The sequence below is a fragment of the Gallinula chloropus genome (assembly GCF_964237585.1).
Source record: "Gallinula chloropus genome assembly, chromosome: 14".
In the NCBI taxonomy this organism is placed as follows: domain Eukaryota; kingdom Metazoa; phylum Chordata; class Aves; order Gruiformes; family Rallidae; genus Gallinula; species Gallinula chloropus.
In genome coordinates, this window is record NC_140099.1 from 13,111,421 (window position 1) to 13,135,292 (window position 23,872).

The window sequence follows — 23,872 nt, forward strand, 5'->3', positions numbered from 1 at the left end:
TATTGAGACCACATTGCTTAAAAACCCACCATGGCCTATAGTGATTCCTAGCCTACCAGCAATTTTTTGTGGCAGACAGTAGTCAAATTAAGTTAGTGATAATTTTATTCATTTCTGTCCTCCCTGTACACTAATTTTTTCTGTGTTTCTTTGTAGGCTGCTCACAAGGCCCTGCTGAAGATTCATGAGAATGGCACAGAGGTTGCAGCAGTCACTGGCACAGATTTTCTTCCTCATTCAGTTCCTCCTGTTGTTAAATTCAATCGTCCATTTTTGCTGTTGATAATTGATCAACATACTCAGAGCGTCCTCTTCATGGGAAAAATTGTAAATCCAACTGAAAAATGACAGATCAGGGGCTGAATTGAATTCTTCGTGACATTATAGTTCAATGTCATTAAAATTATATCAAAATAGTTACTATTTTCTTTTTACAAAGAAATGTGGCAAAAGTGTGGTCATTCTTACAAATACTGTCATTGATTCTTCCTCCAGTAGAAAATAACCAGAGAAATACCTATTAGTGAATTATGAAGAAGTTTATAAATCTATCTTTTAGTGACCAGTGTGTGCCACCTTTGAAAAACAAGGTCAGTATCTATCTGAGAGAATCAGTTTAAAACATCTTAAGTAAGTAAAGACTAAACAAAGATGCCACTCCTGACTTGTGGGCAGGAAGGAAAATAAAAACCCTGAAGTTTGCTCCAGCTGCTGCCAGCTCTCACCAACTGCTGGTGCTGGAGGGCTGACATATGGGAATTTGAAACACAAATGCAGTACACTCAGGGATATCTTAGTTCTTCTCTTCCACATGGATGTTATTGGTGGAGAAAGGTCATATATTTACATGAGAAAATGATTGCTTACCTCTGTGAGGATGTCTGTGCCAATGATGTCTCTCCTAACGACAGCCTTATGGATCCAGGGCAGTGTCAAAATCCAGAGCCAAGGCTTGGCACTTGTGAGGATCTAGATCACCCAAGAGAAGGGATGCATGCCAACACACAGTCTGGTGTGGTGTTGTCCTGACTCCTTTCCTGTTCCATCCTGTGGGATCAACAGCAGAGGTTTAACAGAAGAATTTAACACTGCTCAAGGGTACAGCATCATAGAATTAGGTTTAAAGAACCCAGAGCCTTCTCAATGTATTGAACCTCATTCAGTGTCTTTAAATACACCAGGCTAGGTGATCAGGAGTTTATTTATTTTTAATCAGAGTTTTGAGTCTATAGAGTCATGAGATCAATTTGATAATAGACAAATTAGTACCTGAGAAGGAGAGGTTGGGGTCTCCAGAGTAGCTCCAAGGAAACTGTTACCTGCCCACATTTGTGCAGTTAGAGCATTTGTCTTGGGTACAGGACATTCAGGAACATTCATGTTCAGACCCCTTCCTTTCCTGAAAGCAAACAATCCTGTATCTCAAACATCCTAAACTCCAGGCTGGCCAGGCTGACCCCTGCAAAAGGAGAGGTGCATTGGACCCAGAGTGCGGGTGAGGATACTTGCCTGCAAGATAGAAAACCAGGTCTGCCCTTCCTTGGATGGAAAATGGGTTTGGTAGATAAATCCTAATGAATTGTTTGCAAACTACACTGTTGAGTGGGTGGTGGCTGAAGTAATGATATCTTGTAATCATTGGTAGGGCTTCTAGATAAAGAAAAGCATAGTTTCAAATCATACATTGGGGGAGGCAGTCACTTTCAGGCCAGGCCTAGGAACTTCCTTTGAAGGTCAAGTCTTTTGCCATATTCTCCTTCACAACAGCTGATGGCATCGACCCACATTGTGTTGGCTTCTTCAAGTCCCCATCTATGCTAACAAACTCTCCACAAACATCCTATTTGGAAGCAGTCACTAAATCAGAGCTGGAGAATATTTTGATTGGCTACACACCCAAAAGGTGCTTATAGTGTTGCTTTAGGTTTAATCTTGTGTTTTGTCAACAAATTGAAGCTCGAAAGGGATAGGGCATGAATACCTGGAAGAGGTAAAACAAACACAGAGTTTACATCTATGCCAGTAAATAAGGTGCTCCAAGGTCATTTCACTAGCCATGAGGTCAACTGGCTCATCACAGCTCATACCCATGTTGCTTAATTCTGACCCTGCAAGACAACTGTGCTGCTTATTGGAAATATCCCCTGCCCTGTGCTAAGTCCAAAACCAGGCTTAACACTTGTTTGGAAGAATCGTAGCTGGCATGAGTGATACCTGTGTCTGAAACTACACTAAATATATAGGACTGTGAGTGACTGAAATTGAGAGCTCAGCCTGTGCCCCAGCACTGCTCATGTGCTGGTATAAACAGAGCCAGAGTGACTGGCTGAGGGCTGGGAAACACTTCAAATCTGAGCACAAGGAAACCGTAATGAGCATAAAACATGCAAGTTGAATTCTATAACATTGTAATATACATGAACTTAAATACAATTTAAAATGTGATATAACTTACTGTGGAGACATAGCCATTGTCCATCACCCATGTCCAGCCCCCATCCTTAAAAATATTGAAACCAAGAGTTTTGTTATGAACCAGAAAGTCTGTCACTGGTTCAGGGACCTGGGATTTCTTTGACAATGGTGCAAGCTTCTCTGCAAACTGCAATGAGCTAGAGAAAAAAGGCCATTGGAGAATCTCCTTTGACAGCTGGATTCCCCTGTTGAGAAAGGCTCAGCACCCAAGACCAATGTCATGCAGCTTTCCTTCCAATGACTGCACAGAGGCAGGCAGAGATGGAGGTGAAGTGCACAGCTTCTTGCTCCTTGAATCTGACAGTGATGTTAAACAAAGCAGTCCATGACTGCAGTAATACAACTGCCAAACTGGTGCTGAATAAGAGGGGTGTAAGCAGGTCCCCTGTGATTAGTTCATTCTCATAGACAGTGCCAGAACAAAGGGAAACTTGGGGGGGTTTTATTGCTAACATTTTTTAGAAATGTTTTTACTGACAGATCAGAAAGACAAATGTTGCTATAACCTGATAAAGTAATAACTATAGACATTCCCAAAGGTCCAGATGGATAAATACAGGAGTTGTTTCTGGCATGGTACACAGATATGAAAGCTATTTACCATTGGATCAAGAAACCTTGATTTTGTTTTATTTTTTCTTTACCTATGACTGTGTGCAATACTTTGCTTCTAGCCTGTTGTCTCTGTCTGTCAATAGCCCAGCAGCCACAAGTAATGTAAGAAAACTAAGTACTGCAGGTACAACATCCTCATGGGAGACATCCTTTTGAGTACTGCCATGTCTCCAGCAACATGGACTTTTTCTTCCAGGTTTACAGGCAAGTGACTGCCCAAGAATCTGCCAAGAGCATTTTCTTTCTTTGGTCAGTATGTTTGCTGTCTTGGCTGTGGTGGCCCTGAGCTCCAGAGCCAGCAACCAGGCTCAGGTGCTGGAAGGGCTGGCTTTTAACCTCACTGGCACTTGGGAAGACCCACCCCTTTACAGTAATTTGCTTTAATTCTGGAAGTTATATGTGCCATCTTTAAGTTCTTAACTAAAGTTTTTAGTTTGTAGTCTCAACTACTTGAGTTTGTTGTATCTTTTAGAAAAAAAAAAAAGTTACAATTTGAGAGCAAAACTTGTTCTTGCAGGCTGTCTACTATTACTTAGTTTTCCCCACTTTTTTATTCTGGTGATTTTTTAAAAACTCATAACAACTGATTTTGAAAAGCTCTGTCAGTGTCAAGCAGGTCTACGATTTCAATGCCTTCATCTGGGAACTTTATGGAAAATGCATCAGTGAAACCTGAGATGAGCTCTCAGTGAGACATCACCTATCTTGAACATTAAAATACTGGCTGATTGACTCCAACACCAGGCCTTAAATGCTTGTACGCTCTTGGAAACACATTTTCTTTCAGTGCTAGGAGACTAGGTACAGACAAAGCAGAAAGCTTAAAATATTGTTTCCTGCAAATTGGTGAAAGTTATCATCTGAGGTGAAATGTCTGTTATGAGAAATGGAATCACACCCTGGTGATAAAAGAACTTTATTTCCTTCTGAGATATAACAGAAAAGAAAATAATAAGATTATTTGATTCTGTTTATACAGCTTTCATCTAGCAAACTATGAGTGCATATGAAATTTTACTTTAGAGATTCCTATTGAATTGGTAAAAGAAGCTGAAAACAAAGCAGAAAAGGTCTAGTTTCTATTCCCAGGTCTGTCATAGACATTTTTATTAGCCTTTAGCATTTTTCTTTCTGTCAGTCATGCTTTTTTTAAAATGGAACCAGAACATTTTTTACCCAAGGAGAAAAGGATGAATATTTGTAAGACACAGAGGTCATAGTTGGAATACCCTTTTCAGAAACAGATAAAACTACAGAGGATGTGATTTTTTTATTCCAGTTACAGCAATTTTGCAATGATACCAGTCTCATGATTTTAGTGGAATTATTTATGACAAGAATTTTATTTACATTAACTTTTGCAGACAGATCTTGAGTGCTACAACTTTATAAGGCACTAAGAAATGGCTGCATGAGGATTTATCATGCAAAGTGCAAATTTCTCTTGCTCAATCCTTATCATCCTGCTGATGTTTTCTTTCTGCAGCCAGAAATCCTTTGCCCTGGAAAACACAGAAATGTAACTTGCAAAACTGGCATATAATAATCTGATGACCAAGCAGCAACAGGAGTAAGTTAATGGCATGGGAAAAACTCCTGTAAGGAGGAACCAAGGCATATTGCATAACTGAGCAAAGTCACTGGCAGAGTAGGGAAAGAGATAATTAAATTACTTTTTAATTTCTTCCATATAGACCATTATCAGACCAATGGGAAAACCATGTCTGTCTGTCAGTGGTTTCTATGACTGCTCTGTCTCATTCTGTCCCAGCCGCTGCATATCTAAGAGCATCCCAGAATGGAATTTTCCCCCATGAAATTCCCTGGTATGGATCTCCTTCCTGCAAAACCCTGCACAAACTTTCCAGTCTAGCCTCACGTTTCATAGTGACGCTTGTTCTGGGGACACAGACATTTGCACCAACAGGAACATGGAGAGAAGTAACAAAATGCTTTCTCCTCCCTGGGCTCTTAAGGACACTGGCACCTGGCAGGTATGCCAGTGATACCCATGCATGGTGATTCACCCTCATTTTCCATTGCATTCAAAAAAGAGAGACCCTAGTCTTCCAAGTCTCTATCTCTGGCACCTATGACCTAAGGGAGACTTTCAAAGGACAAGGTGTGACTGAGGCATTCCTTAGCCACTCTGATCTATCTGGAGTTGCTGAGCAAGTTGATTGCTTTGAAGTTTGCAGACAAAAAATGGTCATTTGTGGGTCTGATGTAACTGCTGGCCTTAACCTTGCCTAGGAAGAGACACAGCTCACGCCTGGCAGTGGTGATCAGGGACAGAAGCAACTTTTCACTCTCTCCCTGACACGCTGATTGCTGCTGCGTGTCCTGGGAGAAAATAGAGGAATCACTGCAGAAGGTCTGCTGTTCCCAGCAGTTCCTCCCTGGAAGCAGTAGCATCCTTCAGGTTAGCCAAGCATTAGGGCTGGGCTGAAAGATTCATGCTATCTAGGTAGGCAAGCCTAGACTTGAGAAAAATAGCTTGTCATTGCTAGAGTTAAGCAACAGCATGCTTGCTGCTGCTGAACCTTGGTCATTTTACGTAATACCACAATAAAATTTCTGGCTACCTGCACACATCATGAAAAAACCCCTCTCATGTGCTGACCAACTCTGCCACTGTCCTGTAAGAGATAGTAGTTAAATAGCAATAACTATAATGGGTAAATTCCTATGTGTAGGTGAACTGTGAATTTACCATGAGTCAAATCATGTACATTCAATGGAAATAATTAGTCATTGCTAATTAGGATGAATGCCATGCATCTCATCCTTAACCTTCTAAATAGCTGCATTGTGCCTTTTCCATTGAGCTCCCTTTGAGAGGAAACTTAGTCTGTCACATATAATATGCATATAAATCATACCTATCCTATGTGTATGTAGCAAGGGGTTAAAAAAATCTATTCTCTTCTCCCCAGCTAACTTTTTGCCATGGTAAAGATTGCCCATTTAACTCTTCCATTTGTTTTATTTTAAAAAAATATTTATTTATACTTTGCTTTTCACTTTATTAGTTTCTAAAATACTCATCAAAGACCTCTCAAAAAGCTAACCAGTGCCTACAACTATCCTTTGTCTAATAATTTAATGAGCCCCTCAAGTAATGTCAATTAGGGCATACATAGAGATAGTGAGCTATTCCTGAACAAACTTGCTGCTGCCTTGGGTACTCAATTAGACGGCATCCTTGCACCAGGGTATCCCATGCAGAGACTTCAGTGGGTCACAGCATCCATTTTATAAACAGACATTGCTTTGGCCCTATCTTAGGTTTCCAGTTCTTCTAATATTCTGTTTTCTAAAGCTCATTTACCATGGTTATGCCAAAACACCTTGAAAGCTGTTTTACCCACAGTTTAGTTTAAGCCCAAGAGGAGCAATGCCCAGCTCAGAGCCCTGTGTGCTGGCATCCTTCTGCCTATATGACAGAAAAATAGACTTATAATGTTTGATGTCCAGAAAAAAATAGCTTACTCAGTCTTTGCTTTGCAAATAATTCTTATTTGCTCTGTTTAATATTTACCAGTGGACATTAACTTAATACTACCTAGCAAAATGACAAATAGGGAAGAAGCACTGTGAAAGAGAGGTCTAGCACTGTAAGTACCATATTATACTTCCTTACAAGTCTTTCAATTGATGTTGCCTGTGATCTCTGCCATTTATTGCACAATATTTAGTTCTGAGGTTAATTTATTTTGTACAGCAATTGGAAATTATTTTAGCTTCTGGAAGCATTTTCTAAATGTTGTGAGAAGGATTCAGTCAGTGATTCAGAGGCAGCATGACAAAGAGAAGAGGTCTAAAATGATTGTTCAACCGTCAATAAATATCAAGGTGAATAACAAAACCTTTCCTTTGCTCACAGAGGAGTAAATTTATTTGTAATTTCAGCATCCCGACTACTCCAGGCTGATGCAGGGCTAATGAGACCAGTGTCCCTGTACCTCCAATGTGCTTAAAGACCAGGCTGCTTTTAGCCAAGTGGCATGGAACATAAATTACTCTCTCTCTCAGTGGAAGATTTGGGGAATTAGGGAAAGAGTACTTAACAGATCAAAATTAATTGCCTCCATTTAGAATGCCTTTTTTTCCCCCAAGCTCAATGTTTTTATTCAGAACTTTAGGCATGTTGAACACAGCTCCTATATTCAGCACTTCCACATCTTGTACCTCCAGTGTTTCATATTAGGTAGCCAGAACAAGGGGGAATCCAGAATTAACAACAGCCCATTAAAAGTTTGATAGGACACCTAAATCTGGCATTAGACACCCAGCTTGAGGCAGAGCCTAGGGCAGAATCCCATGCTCCAGAATAAGCATATAACTTCTATGAGCATCATTCAGAATATCTCTATATTCCTGCAGGCCACTGCTTACTTGGTGTTATTGAGTTTCTGTCATTTGAGATAATTTAGGTGAGGTCCCCTATGGAGAACATACTTCTCCAATAAATTTGATGGCTCTTCCCCTGAAAAGGGCAGAAGACAGATGTTGAATTTGGTTAGGTAAGGAAGAGGAGAAGTCACAGAACTGCACACACACATAAGGCAGGTTCTGCTATAGCTTTTCATAAGCTCTTGAGTCTTGGGCTTTGCGACCTTATGGATCATTCATACACAATACAGTTTATAACCTTTCTAGATTTATTCTCAATTTGCTGAAACATTTAAGGTAACATTTTGAAATAATATAGTTCTTGAGTTCAGAGCTGCTACATAAGAGGCAAAAAGATAAAAAGAGTTTAAGGGGTGAGCATTTAGATGGATTTTATTCACAACTATAACTGATACTATCTCTGTGTCACTGTAGTGTTTGAAAACCGAAGTCATAACAGACCATGGGTACTAAGGAAACATACCAGCAAAAGTTGGTCCCTCTAAGAAAGTACTTACCAAATACATGGGGGCCAATTAGGTGAACTCATCATGCACTAAAAGGCACTTAGATGAGCAACAAGACCATGCTGGTCAGAGGTGAAAATTGTTTCAGGCATAATACCTCAAAAAAGCCAACACAACATCAATTTATTCCTGGCAATCTCACATTAATACATTCTTTCACTCATTCATTTGAAACTGACAGAACTAAAGAGACTAGCCAGGAGGCCAAGTAGAAGAATATTTCTAAATAAAGCTGTAATCCTTAAAGACTACCATCCGAAAATCAATATCTAGAATTCAAAACCTAATTTTATGCAGAAACAATAAAATTCTCTTGATCTCAATGTTGCTTTATTCTTTCTTAACAGAACTGTTCAGAAGGAAAATGAAGTCTGCATTGCATTTGTGTTTGTTGCTTCTTGGACTTCAAGTCAAGGGTCAGCATAGCTTCATCCTCAATGATGAACAGCAGGAACAAAAACTACCCCACTCCCCAGAAGATCACTCCCACACTAAAAGTGAAAATTTGGCTCATGTCAAGATAGCACCAAGCAATTCTGACTTTGCATTTAGGTTTTACAAGCAGGTCAGAGAGGAGGTGGGCAACAATAACATTTTCTTCTCTCCTTTGAGCATCTCCACTGCCTTTGCAATGGTCTCCCTGGGGGCCAGAGCAAACACGCTCAGACAGCTGCACAAAGGCCTGGCTTTCAACTTGACAGAGATGGAAGAGCAGGAGATCCATGAGGGATTTCAGCATGTCCTCCAGCTGCTCAACGATCCTCACCGAGAAGTCCAGTTGAGTATGGGAAATGCCCTGTTCGTAGATGATCAGCTGAAACTTCTCCAAAAATTTTTGGATGGTGTCACAAATTTTTATTATTCTGAAGCTATTTCTAGTAACTTCCGAAATTCTGCAGAGGCTTTAAAGGAAATCAACAAATACATAGAAACAAAAACCCATGGAAAAATTGTTAATTTACTGAAGAGTCTTGATCCAGATACCATGATGGTTCTGGTTAACTACATTTTCTTTAAAGGTGAGTGAAAACATGAGTAGCAGTTATACACATAAGCTCTGGGTGTCTTATTATTTCTTATATGAGAAAACAAAAAAACCCCAAACAAAAACAAAAAAGAGAAAGAAAAAGAAATGAACCTGTAGAAGTATTGATAAATGTTGTCTCAATTTAAACCAGGTTCAGAGATTAAAATACTCAGAAGGGATGAAATTGAGAGCTTATGGTCACTTTTTGAAAGGCATAAGGGTTTGGCTGTGCAGGACATGGTCAAATGCAGATGACACGTCTATAAAAGGAGTACGCCTGGTGCCCATATATTTGGAGTCTGGAAGTTTTACCATTGCCTTAGCAAGCAAAGGCTCATGCCTTTTCCATGGCAATCCTTGGCTTATATTTTTCTTTTGTGGTTTTTATTAGGAACATTGAAATGATGTAAAGATTCTTTTCATGGCCAGGGAACAAGCATCCTTAAACTGAGATAGCTTTGTTGTTGCCTTTACAGTTCAAACACAGTATTTTAAGCACAGAATCGTAGAATGACCTGGGTTGGAAGGAACCTTAAGGATCATCTAGTCTGGCATCAACTCAAGTGATGTAATTTATTGGTCTATTTTTTCAGTTTATTCAATTATATACTCATTCTTTTGTCGACAGGCTACTGGGAAAAACCTTTTAAAAATCTGAATACCAGAGATGATGACTTCTTATTGGATGCCAAGAATTCAGTTAAGGTCAAAATGATGCATCAAAGCAAAGTCTTTAAAATTCATAGAGATACAAAGTTGTCTTGCTGGGTAGTAGATATTCCATACAAAGGAAATGCTACTGCACTGTTTGTTCTACCTGATGAAGGGACAATGAAGCAGGTGGAGGATGCTCTGCTAAAAGAAACAGTATCTAACTGGATGCAATCGCTTGAGAAAAGGTAATATTTTAACTGCTGCTTTGTTTAAATACCAAAAGGCCATAAGTACTCACCCAGGCAAAGGAAAGCTTAGGTTGCCACAATTAGTTGCTAAGCACAGCTCTGAGAAACAAGCACTGCATAGTTTCTTTAAATCAGACAAGGTATCAACAAATTTCATACCTAAGGGGAATCCTGGGGTAGTCCTCAACTACCCCAGTCACAGCAGTGGGAATGCAATCAGCTATGAGGATCCTGCACACAGGCCCTCAGGAGTCTGCTCTGAGTAAGAATAATCCAGTTTAAAAGAAAATACAATTTCTTTTTCACCAGTCTGTATGATACATTCTAGACAGTTACTTTCATAAACCAATGCTGTGTCCCTGCACCACTGATCAGACTGTGGCTGGTGGGACAGGTTCCTCAAACTCTGATTCTCCAGCATGGGATTTATCACTGTCTTTGAAAGCCAAGTCTTAGTTCCATGGGTATTTGGGATGTGTATATATCCACCAGCTATTTCGCTGAGGAATCTTGCAATAATAAATTTACATTTTTTTGTTTACTTTTGAAAAGAAAAATCCACCTGGACCTTCCAAAATTCTCCATCTCAGGCTCCTATGATGTTAGGAGCCTGCTTGAGAAAATGGGTGTCACAGATGTATTCAGTGACCAGTCTGATCTCTCTGGAGTGGCAGAAAATACTCTTCTGAAGGTTTCCAAAGTAAGTATGCACAGTGAGGGTAATCAGGAGATTTGTCTACTTCACTTACATGTGGGTTTTATCTCTGCAACTAGGCTGATCCCACTTCTGGAGTGTAGTCATGGCTCACTAATGTTAATAAGGGAAGAAGATTAAGGATTAAATGACTGTTGTTCCTACAGTTTCATATTAAATTTTTTTACTACATAGGATCCTGAAAATTCACTTGAAAATCTCTGAAGAAAACAGATTTTGAAAAAGCAACAGGAATAATTTCACAACAAGCTGGAGTAAAAAAACTAATGCATGACAAGAGTCATGACATAAGTTTGGGAATAGTCTTTCTCACCTTATGTGTACACCTTTCATTACTGCATTATCTGAGCACCTCATGATTTATATGGACAACAGACTTGTGGGACAAGGGATAGCTCCATGTTACAAACAACAAAATGGCACATAGACAAGTGAAGTCATTTCCCAGAGCATATATACCTTATGTCATGAGGGACATTCCTTTCTATTCTGCACTTTTGAGACTGCGTTTGGAGTACTGCATCCAGCTTGGGGCTCCCCAGTGCAAGGGAGATGTGGACATACTGGTACAGGATGAGCCCCGCGGGGGGCGAGCAGGATGGCTGTGTGGCTGGAGCACAGGGTGTATGAGGAGATGCTGGGAGACCTGGAGTTGTTCAGGCAGGACAATGGAAGGTCAGGGGAGGTTCTTAGTGCTGTCTACAGATAGATATTAGGAGGGTGCAGACAAGATGGACCCAGGCTCTCATTGCAGGTGCACAAAGACAGGACAAGAGACAATGAGCACAAGATAGAAAATGGGAAATTCTCATGAGGTCTTATGAAAAAAATTCCAACAAAAGGGTGATCAAGAACCTGGATGGGTTACTTAAAGAGAGTATGAAAATACTAAAACCCTGACTGGATGAGACCATGAGCAACCTTATAGAGTGGCAGTTGACGCAGCGTTGGTTTGGTTGCGTTGGATGACCTCTAGGGGTCCTTCTAACCTACACTATTTAATGATTTTGTGGTTCCTCGCACAATAATACCTCATTACACGTGAAAACACCTGGATTACAGATAGAGGACATGTGAACACAGGAAGGGCAGCAGAACCTCGTGAGGCAATTTCAGATCCATTATGGACAATGAATGAAAAACACAGAGGGCTTACCAAAGACTATGAAATAAGATCACATAAATTCAGAAATACAAATTTCTATAGCTACAATAGAAAGCCCTGTAAAGTCATATCTATAAGCTTTACTACAGAAAAACATTCCATATTTGTCACTGTTGTGTCTTTGCAGAAAGGAATTTTTTGCATACACAGAAATTGATGTATAATTAAAACTTTCTTTTTCTGTGTTAGATACTAAGGACAAAATCTTACACTAAGAAACAACAGAGCAATAAATGTTCCCTATACTGCTCAGCCTCTGCAATCAGCCAAGTTTGACTCTGCCAGAGTGTTGGAGAAAGCTGTGTCTGAACTCAGAGAAACCTTTGCTTGTCTTGAAAAGGCTGAACCTAAGTATCCTTTCTACATCTGTTCTGTGCTTTCTTTTGAAAACTACACGCTCACAGTTTTAAAGCAAGTTTGTCTCCAGATGCTTCTCTCTCTTCTCTACCTCGATTTTAATCTTTGTATCCCTTGCAGGCTATTCACAAGGCCGTGGTGGACGTTAGTGAGAACGGCACAGAGGCTGCTGCAGTGACTGCGCTAGAATTGGTACCATTGTCTGCAGAGATTCCTCCTCCTCCATACATCAGATTCAACAGGCCCTTCCTGATGATGATTGTTGACAAAACCAGCCACAGCATCCTGTTCATGGGAAAAATTGTGAACCCAACTGCCAAGGAAGACTAGAGCAGAGCATTTGTATTCCTCAGTGCAGAGAAGAGAGCTTGTGCACATCACAAGGACTCCTTTGTAAAAAGGGACTAGAATTGAGTCCTAATTAACAAATAAATAAATATTACACAAAGTTATTCTTCACTTACAGACAGTTGGGGACAAGCCAGAATGGGCCACATTTAGAAAATGATCCAGGCCAAATAGGCCTCTGTGGGATCTTCAACAGACAAACATTTCCCTACCTCACTCATTCGCCACCAGTGCCACGGTCCCTTGCATGCAGAGAAACCCTCCTGTTGGCTGAGAAACTCTCTCTGACTCCCATTTCCTGCATATCTAGTCCTTAGCTCAGAAACCACAAATCAGCTGAGAAACTTTTCCCTCCCTTTCAGTCCACTGTGAATCCCAAGAGAAGTCTCCTTCATTTCTGAAGTTCTTCCAGTGGCTAAGAAGGGAAACAGAAACATACACCTGTTAAACCTTTCCTCTCCTGTATGGTGGATGGCCCCTTTTCCTTCCAGCTTAACAGCTGCCTCCTACCAGCTCCAAGCCCTTGCTCCCATCTCCATTCTGCGTTAGTTGGTCCAGATTAAGGGGCCCAAATTTTATGGCAGGGCAAGAATTTAGCTTATGTCTCAGCAAAAGCAGCATATTGTTGCACAAATGGTCATCCTTCGTGATCTTGTGCATGTACCATAAAGCCTGGGATGCCTAGAAGAACTGGATGTAGCAAAAACCACCCTCTGGTTCTAGAAACTGGTAAGAAAAGCCTCGGAGGTCACGTCTCCATTGCCCAAATGACAGTTAATCATGTTGCCCACCACCCTCTTCTGCAAGTTCAGATTGGTAAATTCTTCCAAGAGATTTGTCTCCATTAAGCTGATGTTTCTGGTTCAGCAAGGTGACTCGAACACCTTCTTGAGCATTGACTAGGCAGAATCCAGTGTTCCCAGCAACACGATTTGAACAGAGGGCTGCACTGCAGAAGATTAATTTAAGTTACTGCCAATTAAAAGTACAGCAGGATAGTAATAAACAAAGACATAATTAAAAATACCTTCCCCCCACCTCTCCCTTCTTCCCAGGCTAAATTTCCCACCTAACTCCTTTACCTCCTTCCCCTGAATGGTGCAGGGGAAGGGAGAATAGGGATATAAGGGTTGTGGTCAGTTCATAATGCATCATCTCTGCCGCTCCTTCCTCCTCACAATCTTCCCCTAGTCCAGTGTGGTGTCCCTCCCACAGACAACAGTCCTTCACAAATTACTCTGACATTTCTACAAGGTACAGTCTATCAGGAACAGACTGCTCCAGCATGGGCTCATCTCTGTTGGGCCACAGGTCCTGCCAGGACCCTGCTCCAGCATAGGCTCTCCATTGGCTGCAACTTCCTTCAGGGCCCATCTACCTGCTCCAGCATGGGGTCCTCCACAGGCTGCAGGTGGATCTTTGCTCCACCATTAACCTCCACTAGCTGCAAGGGGTCAGCCTGCCTCACCAGCAGGGGAATCTCTGCTCCAGAGCCTGGAGTACATCCTCCCACTCCTTTTTCACTAATCGGCATGTCTGTGGGGCTGCTTATCTCACATGTTGTTTTACTCCTCTCTCTCAGCTGTCATGCATGGTTTTATACCATTTGTGAAACACACTTTCCCAGAGGCACCACCACCTATGCTGAGGGAATCAGCCTTGTCCTGTGGTGGGTCTGTTGGAACCAGCTGTGTCCATCGCAGAGCATCCCTGGCCTCTCCTCACAGAGGCCACCCTGCAACCCCCCTGCCAACACCTCTACCCAGACACTGGAAACATAGAAACACAGTCCTAAAATAACATTCTGTGCACGAAGGGTAATGATGTGTAATGGATGGGTAGAACATTTGATGGCGCTAATGAACTGTCAGGAACTGCCATTAGGATCACAGTGTCATCTCAGCATCAAGAACTGGTGGGTCTCCAGATTCCAAAACATAACCTGAGCTAAGTGACAACACCTCCTCCCAATGTTTACAGTCTCAGCCCTGCTTTCCTCCTGAGGAGGGGCAGGAATCAAAACTTCACGTGAGAGGGCCTGGGGGCTGCCCACAGATGCTGGAGGGTTTTGGGTCCCAAATGCTAAATGCTTCTGCTGTTGTAGCTTGGCTTGGCAAAGCCCCGGCAGGTCTCAGGGATTGGAGAAAACCAGAGGGTGTGTATTTGCACTGAGAGATTAAAGGGCCTTTGGTGTGGGTGAGCACAGAGCTTTCCACAGACCTGTGGGCAAAAAACCACTAGCATCTAGTCAACCTATTTGCACAGAACTGAAGAGTTGCTTGATGCAAAGTATTTTCTCTGTAACCATCTCCTTGTCTCCAGATTTTAAAGAAAGAAAACAGCAATGCTTGAAAAATGCTCTATGGAAAATCTTATTTGGCTATACCTAACTCATTTTCTCTCTCAGGAAAATGAAATCAATTGTTTGAACAGGGCTTGAAGGGGCAAAGCCCTGTTGCTGGAGTCAGGCCAAGGATTCCAGCTCTGCACAGGACTGCCAAGCAACAAATCTCTTTACAGCTACTAGTACAGCTGCACAGCCATTGCTCCCCTGCTTTTAGGAGTGGTGGGGGGCAGGTGAGCAGTTAACTGCACACTATTTGGGACACATTAGAAGACAAGAATTGACAATAAATAGGAAAATGTTCATTCCTTCCCTCCCTCTCTGCCCACTTCTGGAAAATTACAACAAGGAACAAAATCAGTACTTTTGCTTAGTTGCAAATGTTAGATACCTGAAACAGAAACCTTTAAAAAATTCTTAATTCTCTTATCAGAAGTGTGAGATTTTCTTAAGGAAAATAGCATAAGTCCACTTGGTGACCTATGGGTTAAAAGCAGTTATTTGAAGGTGGAAAAATTATTTCAGCTAGAAGGATAGTTCCCAGCAATGCTTTTGTAACTTCCCTACAACTGCAAATAAGAACAACTGCTGAAGAAAGTTTTAAAAGGCAGGCCAGTGATTTCTCAAATAAGCTGTTAAGTTCAAAGACTTTGCTGAAGATTTATATGGGTTTTGGAAAGGGACTTAAAGACTTGGAAGAGAGCAGGAGTGTTGAGCTGATTTGCTCAGGAATTTTAGCTCCATGGTGGAACTAGGGGGAGTATAACAAGAACATGATGATTTAACAGAAAAAGTGAAAACTTTACAGATGTTTGGAAAGCCTGCCATAAGCCCAACGGCGATGCAGTGGCCCAGCTTTAGATATCCTGAATCAGCTCTGGCTGAAAATGAAGTTCTACCAAGAGGAAAACATATCACCCCAGGCCAAGATAGCACCAGCAAACTGCAGAGCCTTCACATTTTTGGGATCAACATGGAAAGAAGAGGAGTAAAATCTCTCTGAAGAAGACAAGGAATCCTTGTCCACATTTCAACATCCCGATGCTCATTGCACTGGAGTCATACTGACCCAAGGGAGAGAAAACTTGGAGGCAGCACATGGAATGGACTGCTGCTGTGCTCTGTCCCTGCGTTATAAGGGAGTAACTAGCCTTGCCCCATCCTTCACCAGCACAGTGCCAGCTGAAAAACAAAATCTGGATTTGGATCCTTGATGACTGCCCTTGTTAACTAAAGCAGTAGCATCTCCCCTTGACATACAGGAGCACTGTGCATGCAAAGGATCTGTAAGCACGGTGAGGGATAAAACTAGACTGCGTTAACTTTACAGTCCTTTACCTCCATTTTGCACAGGTCTCTCTGTGCCTTCATTAATCACTTTTCTATGCTGCTTTTGGTGCCAAGGGCCTATCTGGGAAACCAGGCTTTAGTGAAGTTTTGAGACACAGCACTGCTGTTGCTGGAGTCACCAGGAGCCTGACCTCGCACTGCCTACAGTCAGCAGTAAATGGGGATGGATATTATCTGAACAGTGGGCATGTTCTGTATTTCCAAACAGCCTGACCCAGCATCCAGCAAAATTAAAGCTTATGAGCAGCGATAGGGAATATTGTAGGCGGCAAACTGTCATATTTGAGAAGTAACATATTGCACTGCAAAGTCACTGTGAACTCTCTTGATTTCTCAGGAATGCACATATTGAAATAATAATCATAAATAGTCCCCAAATCAGAAAGGGTTAGGGAAAAATCACAATGATTTTTTTCCTTGGCTAACATAAAATTGTATATTAAAAATGAAATACAACTGCTTGTTACATTGGAGTCTTTTTCTGTTCTAGCCCTTTTTAAATTCTCTGTAGGGTTACCATGTCTCTTAGTTTGCACCTTCACAACTGCCTTGCAGAGTAGGGAATGCATCTGGAGATACCAGGTCCATATGGGTTAAGGGTCTTCCATAAGACCATGAAGAAGGCCAATGCACCCACCTTCTTTGCTTGGAGAACCAGGCCCTGGGAGCCCACCTGACAATACCTGGAGCTACTTGGTGGTTGACAGTTCAAGAAAAGAACTTCTCATGAGCCCTTGGGAAAACTGTTGCAGAGTTAAGTGGATTTTCTTGCCAGCTATATTTCTTTAAAGATGTGGCAGTAGAGGCAATGCTGGGGCAACTTGTAACAAAGGGGCACCATCTAGTTTTTAGTCTTTTAAAACTGAAACTATTATTAACTCTGTTAATGTTTTTTATTAAATTTATTGGTCCTATTTTATAAATCTGTGAGTCTTCAGGCAAGTCTGTCACATTTACACCTAAACTTCACATGCTTATGTGCTGTGTGGAAGTCAATGGGAGGTGTAGATAGGTATCAAAGGTCTGTGCCGAAGATGGGATTGATTTTAGCATTTAAGTAAGAAAACAGAAATCACAACTTCTGTCTAATTTAGAAATACAGCCATTCTTTCCAAACCTCTGCAGGGCCTGTGGCATTTGCTGTGCCTTTGCACTGCTCTTTGTTCAACTCTCATTCAAGAACAAATTGCCCCAAAATGAGTACTATCTATTCTGCTCTGTGATGGACAGTCAGCAACTCTGGACATTCACCTTAAGACCTAAAAAAGTCAATACCTAAAGTGTCGTTACTGCTCAGAAAGGGGTCAGACTGACCCAAATGAATCAGTTTACATGGAAGAAACAGGTCCGTCCCTCCACAAAACAGCAGATGGCATGAGACCGAGCTGAAGATGCTGGTTGCCCAAATGTCCTTGTTTGCCATGTGCAATCTTGCTGAGGCCCACATGTGCTTCATGTGGATGGAAAAGGGACAAAACAGGATTCATTCTCCTCAGCAGGATCAGTTCTGAACAATTTAATTTCCCATCTTGCAGGCTTCTTGGTGTAAGGATGTTAGTCTGCAGGAGTTTTAGGTGAGCAAGTAAGTTGTGTTAAAGTCCTCTCATAACTTTTAAATTAGTTGGATGACATCAGTAATTCTAAACTGAAAAAAACCCTATCAAATAAAAACTTTGAACGTCTGTCACTTTCCTACCTATAACCCTATCTCTTGCATTCCCTGTGCTTTTACAGAAGGAAAGTAAATTAGGTACAAACTAAACATGACCCAGCTCTCTAGCTCAGCCATTGAACCACATGTAAGGCTTCAGGAGAAGAATTCTGTTTCACCAAGGAAGTAGAGGGTTTATTCATTTCTATATGTTTCTAAAAATGAAACACTTTTATCTGGAAATGATCCGAAACACATGAAAGGGCCTCAGTGTAACAACAGAAACAACTTAGAAAAACGATTTTGAAAACTAGCTTTCCTAAAACTGCAGATTTAAAGAAAATCCATTTCTATTTGTTTCACATGTTTGCCTTTCACCAGGAATATTACTAGCTAATAAAACTTTCAGAGCCCTAGTAATTATGGTCATTGCTTGGTGAATCCGGACATCTGGTTATAGGGTAGATATGCCATTGCAGAAGTAAGATTTCCATGGTTAAAAAACCCCACAACCCAAACAAAACATATCTAAACAGAGAATCATGGGTATTTCTTAATGATTTATCTTTTGCTTCTTTTAGCTTAATTTTCCACTGTCTCTCAAAAGCCTCATGAACATGGAATTTTGTTATAAAAAGACACAGGATCATGTTTAGGTTTTCCTCATAGAAAAATATCAGTTAAAGCTCAAATGGGAACCAAGCTGAGTAAAAATCACAGTGACCCTCATGAGCACTGAGTGGCTGCCTGCCTGGGTGGTGAAATCCCATAGACATAGTAAATCTCTTGTTTATTTTACAGAAATGAAAATGAAAGAGGCATAGAAGGCCCATTGGAATGAAATCCTACATAAACACAGAAAAAAATTCATTGGAGTACAAATTTTTATCAGTCGGTGTTTACATACACTTGAGGCCAGAGCAGGCCAGAAGCCTGTGCCTTGACAGTACAAGTGTCGTCTGCTCTCTTGCTTTTTGTACTATACTAAGGGGACAATACATTTCTTATTCTCCTTGGAAAAAAACCCTCTGAAGGTCTACTTCCTGAGCCTTTTTGCCTCTAAAGGTCTACACTGCAAGGGAGAAGTGCTCCTTCCCTAGTATTACTCAGAGCTGGATGGTGTAAATGGACTAGAGGCTTTTTTATCCCTGTATATTTCCCTCTGTGGGCTGCAACATCAAGGTTCACTATTCCTTCACAGGTGATAACTTCAATGTCTTCTACAGCTGGTCAGAAAGTGCGGGGCAGATCATTCCTTCAACATTTTCTCCAGAACAGTCATATTGAAGGAGCCACTCAACTAAAAGAAGACCATTCCCTCTCTTGATACTGGATCAGAGCATGCCCCAGTATGGAAAATCATTAATTTCCCTACATAGCTCCTTCAACACCACATGTTCAAATGAGAGTTTTAAGGGGTGATTAGAGACATTATCTTAAAATGTCTTAGGTTTGTAGATAAGTGGATAGGGAGTGAAAAATAAAGTATTTTTTGACAGCACACATGAAATTTGTCACAAATGGCAAATCAGAAATGGGAGTTGATCTCTTCCTCCTCAATGGGAGTTGATAGAAAAGGTGTAGAGAGTTTGCGAAGAGCTTGGAAGCAACAGAGAAGTAATTACCTATGCAGTAAAAACAAGGAAAAGCCAGTGAAATCTTCAAAAAGTCAAACCTATGGGTCTGAGTGGGGCAAATATGTATTTGTGAAGCTCCAGAGAAAAGAAACATGTGCCCCTTATGTTCTGTTGTTTTACTGATTTTCACAACAGCTTGTCTGGCTGCTGTCTCCAAGGGTCAACAGCAGCTCAGGCTCCAGCTGGGCTAACACAGGTACTCAGAGGGTACCAAACCAGCAAGCGTATTAACATGGTGGTCAGGCTTGGAAACCACAAAAGCTAGGTGATGATACACACTAGCCCAAACATGATTTAGGTCACATTTTTAATACAGCTATCCTTCACAGTTATTCATACACATGGACACCAAGATTTCCCAGTCACATACTGAGCTCACCGTAATTTATAGCTTTGTGTTCCTCTACCTACCTATCTGATAGAAAGATCTTTACAGTGACCAGTATTCTTAACCAGTAAGTACCATCCTGTCTAACAGTTTACATGCCTGTTCCTCTGGTCTGGTCTTCCTGGACTGGACTCCAAGGATTTTCACCCAAACCTGCACATGGATCTACTTTCAGTGAACTCTGGGCTGTTTTCCTTGAACTCTTCATCATGCTGAGCCCGATGTGATATAGACAACAAAGTTATTAAGGATGTTTTATAGAGGGGACAGTCCAACTAAGTAACTCTAGCAACATCCAGGGTAATGTCTTCATATGGCAATTTACCACTTAAAGGCTTCCTACTTAGCCTTCACCAAATGATATTTCATCATGACTCCACATTGCTAATTTTGTCTAATGCTTAATTAATCCTAAAGGTGTAAACCAGGAAAACTTGTTCAGACACTCAAATAGGAAAGAAGATAAAATACCTGTTTTGATATTTGTGATCAGCTCAGTTTCTGTCATTAAGTTTATTCAAAGAATCACATAAAATTCAGTTGACTTCTACTTTGACTGTCATGATTTCAATTAATCTTAAAATTTCTCTAGATTTTGAAATGTAGCTGTTTGATGGAAATATGATCTCTTTCTAGCAACCACAGACAGGAGAAAGAATAAAAGTGACAGCTCCAAAGGAAGAGGTTGATTTCTCAAGTATGAGATACAATTTAGAATAGATGTCTCGGCAACAAATGTGGTGTGTCACATGCAAGTAGCTCTATAACTTGTCAGGATTTCTAGGATTTATGAAGAAATCAGCTTTGCTTGGTATGGATGACTTTGGAGCCATACTGCTGTTGGCATTCCTGTCAAGACTTCCAAGTCAGAAAAGCAGGGAATGCGAGTGTTTACTACAACACCTTTCACAGAGAAGCTGTGTGAAAATCCCATCACCCTTCATTTCTGGCACGAACCCTAGGAGATCACAGGAAACAGCAGAGCCATTGGGACCCAGGAGTGCTCAGTAAGTGCTGGGTTTGCTCTCTTGTCCTGGCACGCCTGACACATTTATCTGTGTCCAGAAAAGCAATGTTGTTACTGCTTGTTCTACGGCTACTGTAATAACTTTATTTGCTCTGTTTAATGTATAACAGTGTCTTCTCTATCCAAGCCTGATCAAACAATATAAAAGCTGCAAAAAACAGTAAAGGTTAGAGGAATATGATGGGGTCCTTCTGAAAGGGCTGTAGTCTAGTAGCTAGGGACATTAGATAGCCCATTAGCTATCTGTGTTGTAGATGAACTCATTCAATAGATTAATTCATTCATACACAGCTGACACAAGTGATCATGGTGAAGAAAGTCTACCCTGTACAAAGAAGTTCTTTATCCAGCTAAGAAGGCAGATGAGGTTTTTGCAGTTGTAAAAACTATTTTAAGTGAAAATGTTAAAGAAACAACAATGGGGCAAAGACGGATGACAAAGCACAAATTGTAGAAAGCTGCAGGATTTTTAGCAAGGATTAGTTCTCAGCAGCAGCAAATAACTAGTGTATCTCTTTGGCACAGAGACAACAGCTCCCTCTACTTTAGCACCTAGTGACTGTCCTTTAGACACTAGGAGATTCCACATTGCTGTTCATCATCTCATGGGATATCTGTGGTTTTATTGTTGGTTTTCTTCCACATCTTTTTTGCTGAACATTTCCCTTCTTGATCCTGACCAGAACCCCAGCTTTCCTGCACTGTTTTTGCAAATGTGAATTCAATTTATTGAGCAAATAAATGCACATTTCACCATGTTAGATCACACTCTCTGCTTATACTACCTGAGTCAAAAAGACACAGAGACAGGGATTCCTCTGACTGAGGTGATCGATTTCCATCTCAGACGTGGGACCAGATGCTCTCTCACACATATCAACTTTGTTCTTCTCACACACACCTGAAAGAAAAGAACTCAAACAAGTTTCTTAAGAGCAATGCTATTTATAACATCTCATAGCAATTGATTATTATCAGAATTTTCCATGCATCATTTCTGTCATCTATTCCTTATGCTTTCATGGCATTCAGGAGCTGCTCCTGAAGTGAGTGTGTGTGGGATGGGAGGCTCTTCCCTTGGAGACAGGCTCGTGCCTGTTCATAATCTTCCACACCCTTCCCTAATCCCCACCAGTCTCACTTGCCCCAAGTGAATCAAACACCATGCTGGAGCAGTGCTAATAAGCAGTTTCAAATCTGCCCTTTGAATGAAAATCTTAATCAGAAAAATAGTTTTCATGTCTCAGTAAAGGAGCCGAAAGGTTGTCCAAGCAACCAGCACGTTTTGCCTGACCTCAGCTGAAAAGCTGCACATTACTGAACTGGGGAAGAGTCAGACAAAATTTGAAAGCAGCTTTTTAACTACTATTCCAGCTCAGAAACTGTCAAAATTAAATACTTTACAATTTCATCTACAAACTATTTGGGGAGAAACTATTCAGTAGATTCAGCAAAAGCTTCAGCAGTTGCTCTGAGCAACGGAACACAACATGTTTGGATGAAGACAAGTTTTGACAGGAGGTTTTCACCCTGTCAGAGGCTCTTCTCTCTTCACCATGCAGCTGACCTCCCTCTAAGTGGAAATCAATTGTGAAAAACAGAAACAGGCAATATCTATGTTATTTACTGTTTGTCAGGAATAATTATCTCTCTTTTGCCTCGTTAATATTTATGATATAGTCTGGGTTTATAACACTTTTCAACAGTGGAAGGAATATGAAGACCAGGACAGACTCAAAGAGCTCTGCTGCTCTGACCTTCTCCCTGTGTATTGGAAATAATTGACTACAGCAGTAATAAATGTCTGCAACAAATGGACAGATTTAGAAACAGCTACTGAGCACCAGACCTTCTAAAAACTGAAAACATCAGGGGCCCAAAGAGACCACCAAGACTGATGCCCAGCTATTCCTTTTAGCTTGCCTTCTCCAGTCACCTCCATGGCCACTTTCCTCCAACAGCTGGGTAGTATTCTGAGCTGCCACGAAAAAAGGTAGAAAGTATAAAGCCAAGAGGCTGAAGAAAGCACACAGACCACACAGGTCTCCTCAGTATAAGCAAAACAATTAAAGTAGGCATGAAAATGCATTTTACTGAATAAGAGACATTTCAGGTCATTTCTCTTCACCAGAAGACATAGGACTCGGTAATATCAGGGTGCACTGGGCAGTCTTTGGCTAGATAGTACTGGATATATCTGTGTATGCCCAGGTTACTGGTGGTGATGGTCAAGACTAACTGGGTCTGTTTGCTACATGTCTGTGATCACCATCTTGTAAATAGCAGCAAACAAAATGCAATCAATGTCAGCTAAAAACAGAACTAGATCAAAGCCGAATTTGCACAACCATCTGTCTAGGCATTAGGAAATACAGAAGTTAATGTAGCACTGACAAACATGTCTCGAGACCTCCTGTGCCAATATTCAGCGTTACTATCCTTACATTTGCTTTTGGGGAGGCACCTTGTTTTTATCTGGAGAAAAAAATGCTGGATATTTTTATCTCAAGCAAATGAATATCTGTAGTTGGAAGTGACACTGAGTTCTCAGAGAGTGTTGGGGGTTTTTTCCAGCCTGTATCCATACAACTTAGAGCCACAACTTAATGTCATTGTGGAAAAACAAAAATCATGGGTTGCTCAGGCAGCTGGTAACATGGCAGAATATACAGGTGGCTGAACAGAAATGTAAGAAGCATTTTTCCTTAGGCCTAGGAAGGCACTTAGCCAAAAGCACCCCCTTCACATGAGTGAATTCCTTCTGTCCCACAACAGGACCAAAGCAAATACAGGGAAAGCAACATCATGTTGGCAGCAAAAACACTCTTCCTCATGGTTTACCTGACCCTCAGCAAAGCGTGACCTCAGAAATCCCCGTGTGTTCACCTGATCCTACATGGGATCCTTCACTGCTACCATCTCTCCTTCTCAGTAGCTCAGGTGCAGATG

The 23,872-nt window shown here is 41.1% G+C and overlaps 2 protein-coding genes across 2 annotated transcripts in view; both read left to right on the forward strand.

Annotated features, from left to right (window-relative positions):
- Positions 1–442, forward strand: part of LOC311197026 (uncharacterized protein) — a gene marked incomplete at its 5' end in the record, with an annotated part of 56,979 nt that extends 56,537 nt beyond the window's left edge. Inside the window, 1 exon segment of the mRNA XM_084270712.1 lies at positions 157–442. Coding sequence (XP_084126838.1) covers positions 157–348 — 192 coding nt within the window. The 3' untranslated portion in view covers positions 349–442.
- A 6,239-nt stretch (positions 443–6,681) lies between these two features.
- LOC311196963 (alpha-1-antitrypsin-like) lies at positions 6,682–12,630 on the forward strand. The gene is made up of 5 exons (XM_084270639.1): positions 6,682–6,707; positions 8,360–9,031; positions 9,668–9,938; positions 10,494–10,641; positions 12,299–12,630. Exons 2-5 carry the CDS (start codon positions 8,377–8,379, stop codon positions 12,506–12,508), a joined length of 1,284 nt encoding a protein of 427 aa, XP_084126765.1. The 5' UTR covers positions 6,682–6,707; positions 8,360–8,376; the 3' UTR covers positions 12,509–12,630.
- Positions 12,631–23,872: the final 11,242 nt, after the last annotated feature.

Bases quoted from the DNA above. Each gene is read 5' to 3' on its own strand.
- LOC311196963 (XM_084270639.1), top strand. From the start codon at position 8,377: ATGAAGTCTGCATTGCATTTGTGTTTGTTGCTTCTTGGACTTCAAGTC. The intron at 9,939-10,493 runs GTAATATTTTAA...ACTTTTGAAAAG, and splicing joins ATGCAATCGCTTGAGAAAAG to AAAAATCCACCTGGACCTTC. The intron at 10,642-12,298 runs GTAAGTATGCAC...TATCCCTTGCAG, and splicing joins CTCTTCTGAAGGTTTCCAAA to GCTATTCACAAGGCCGTGGT.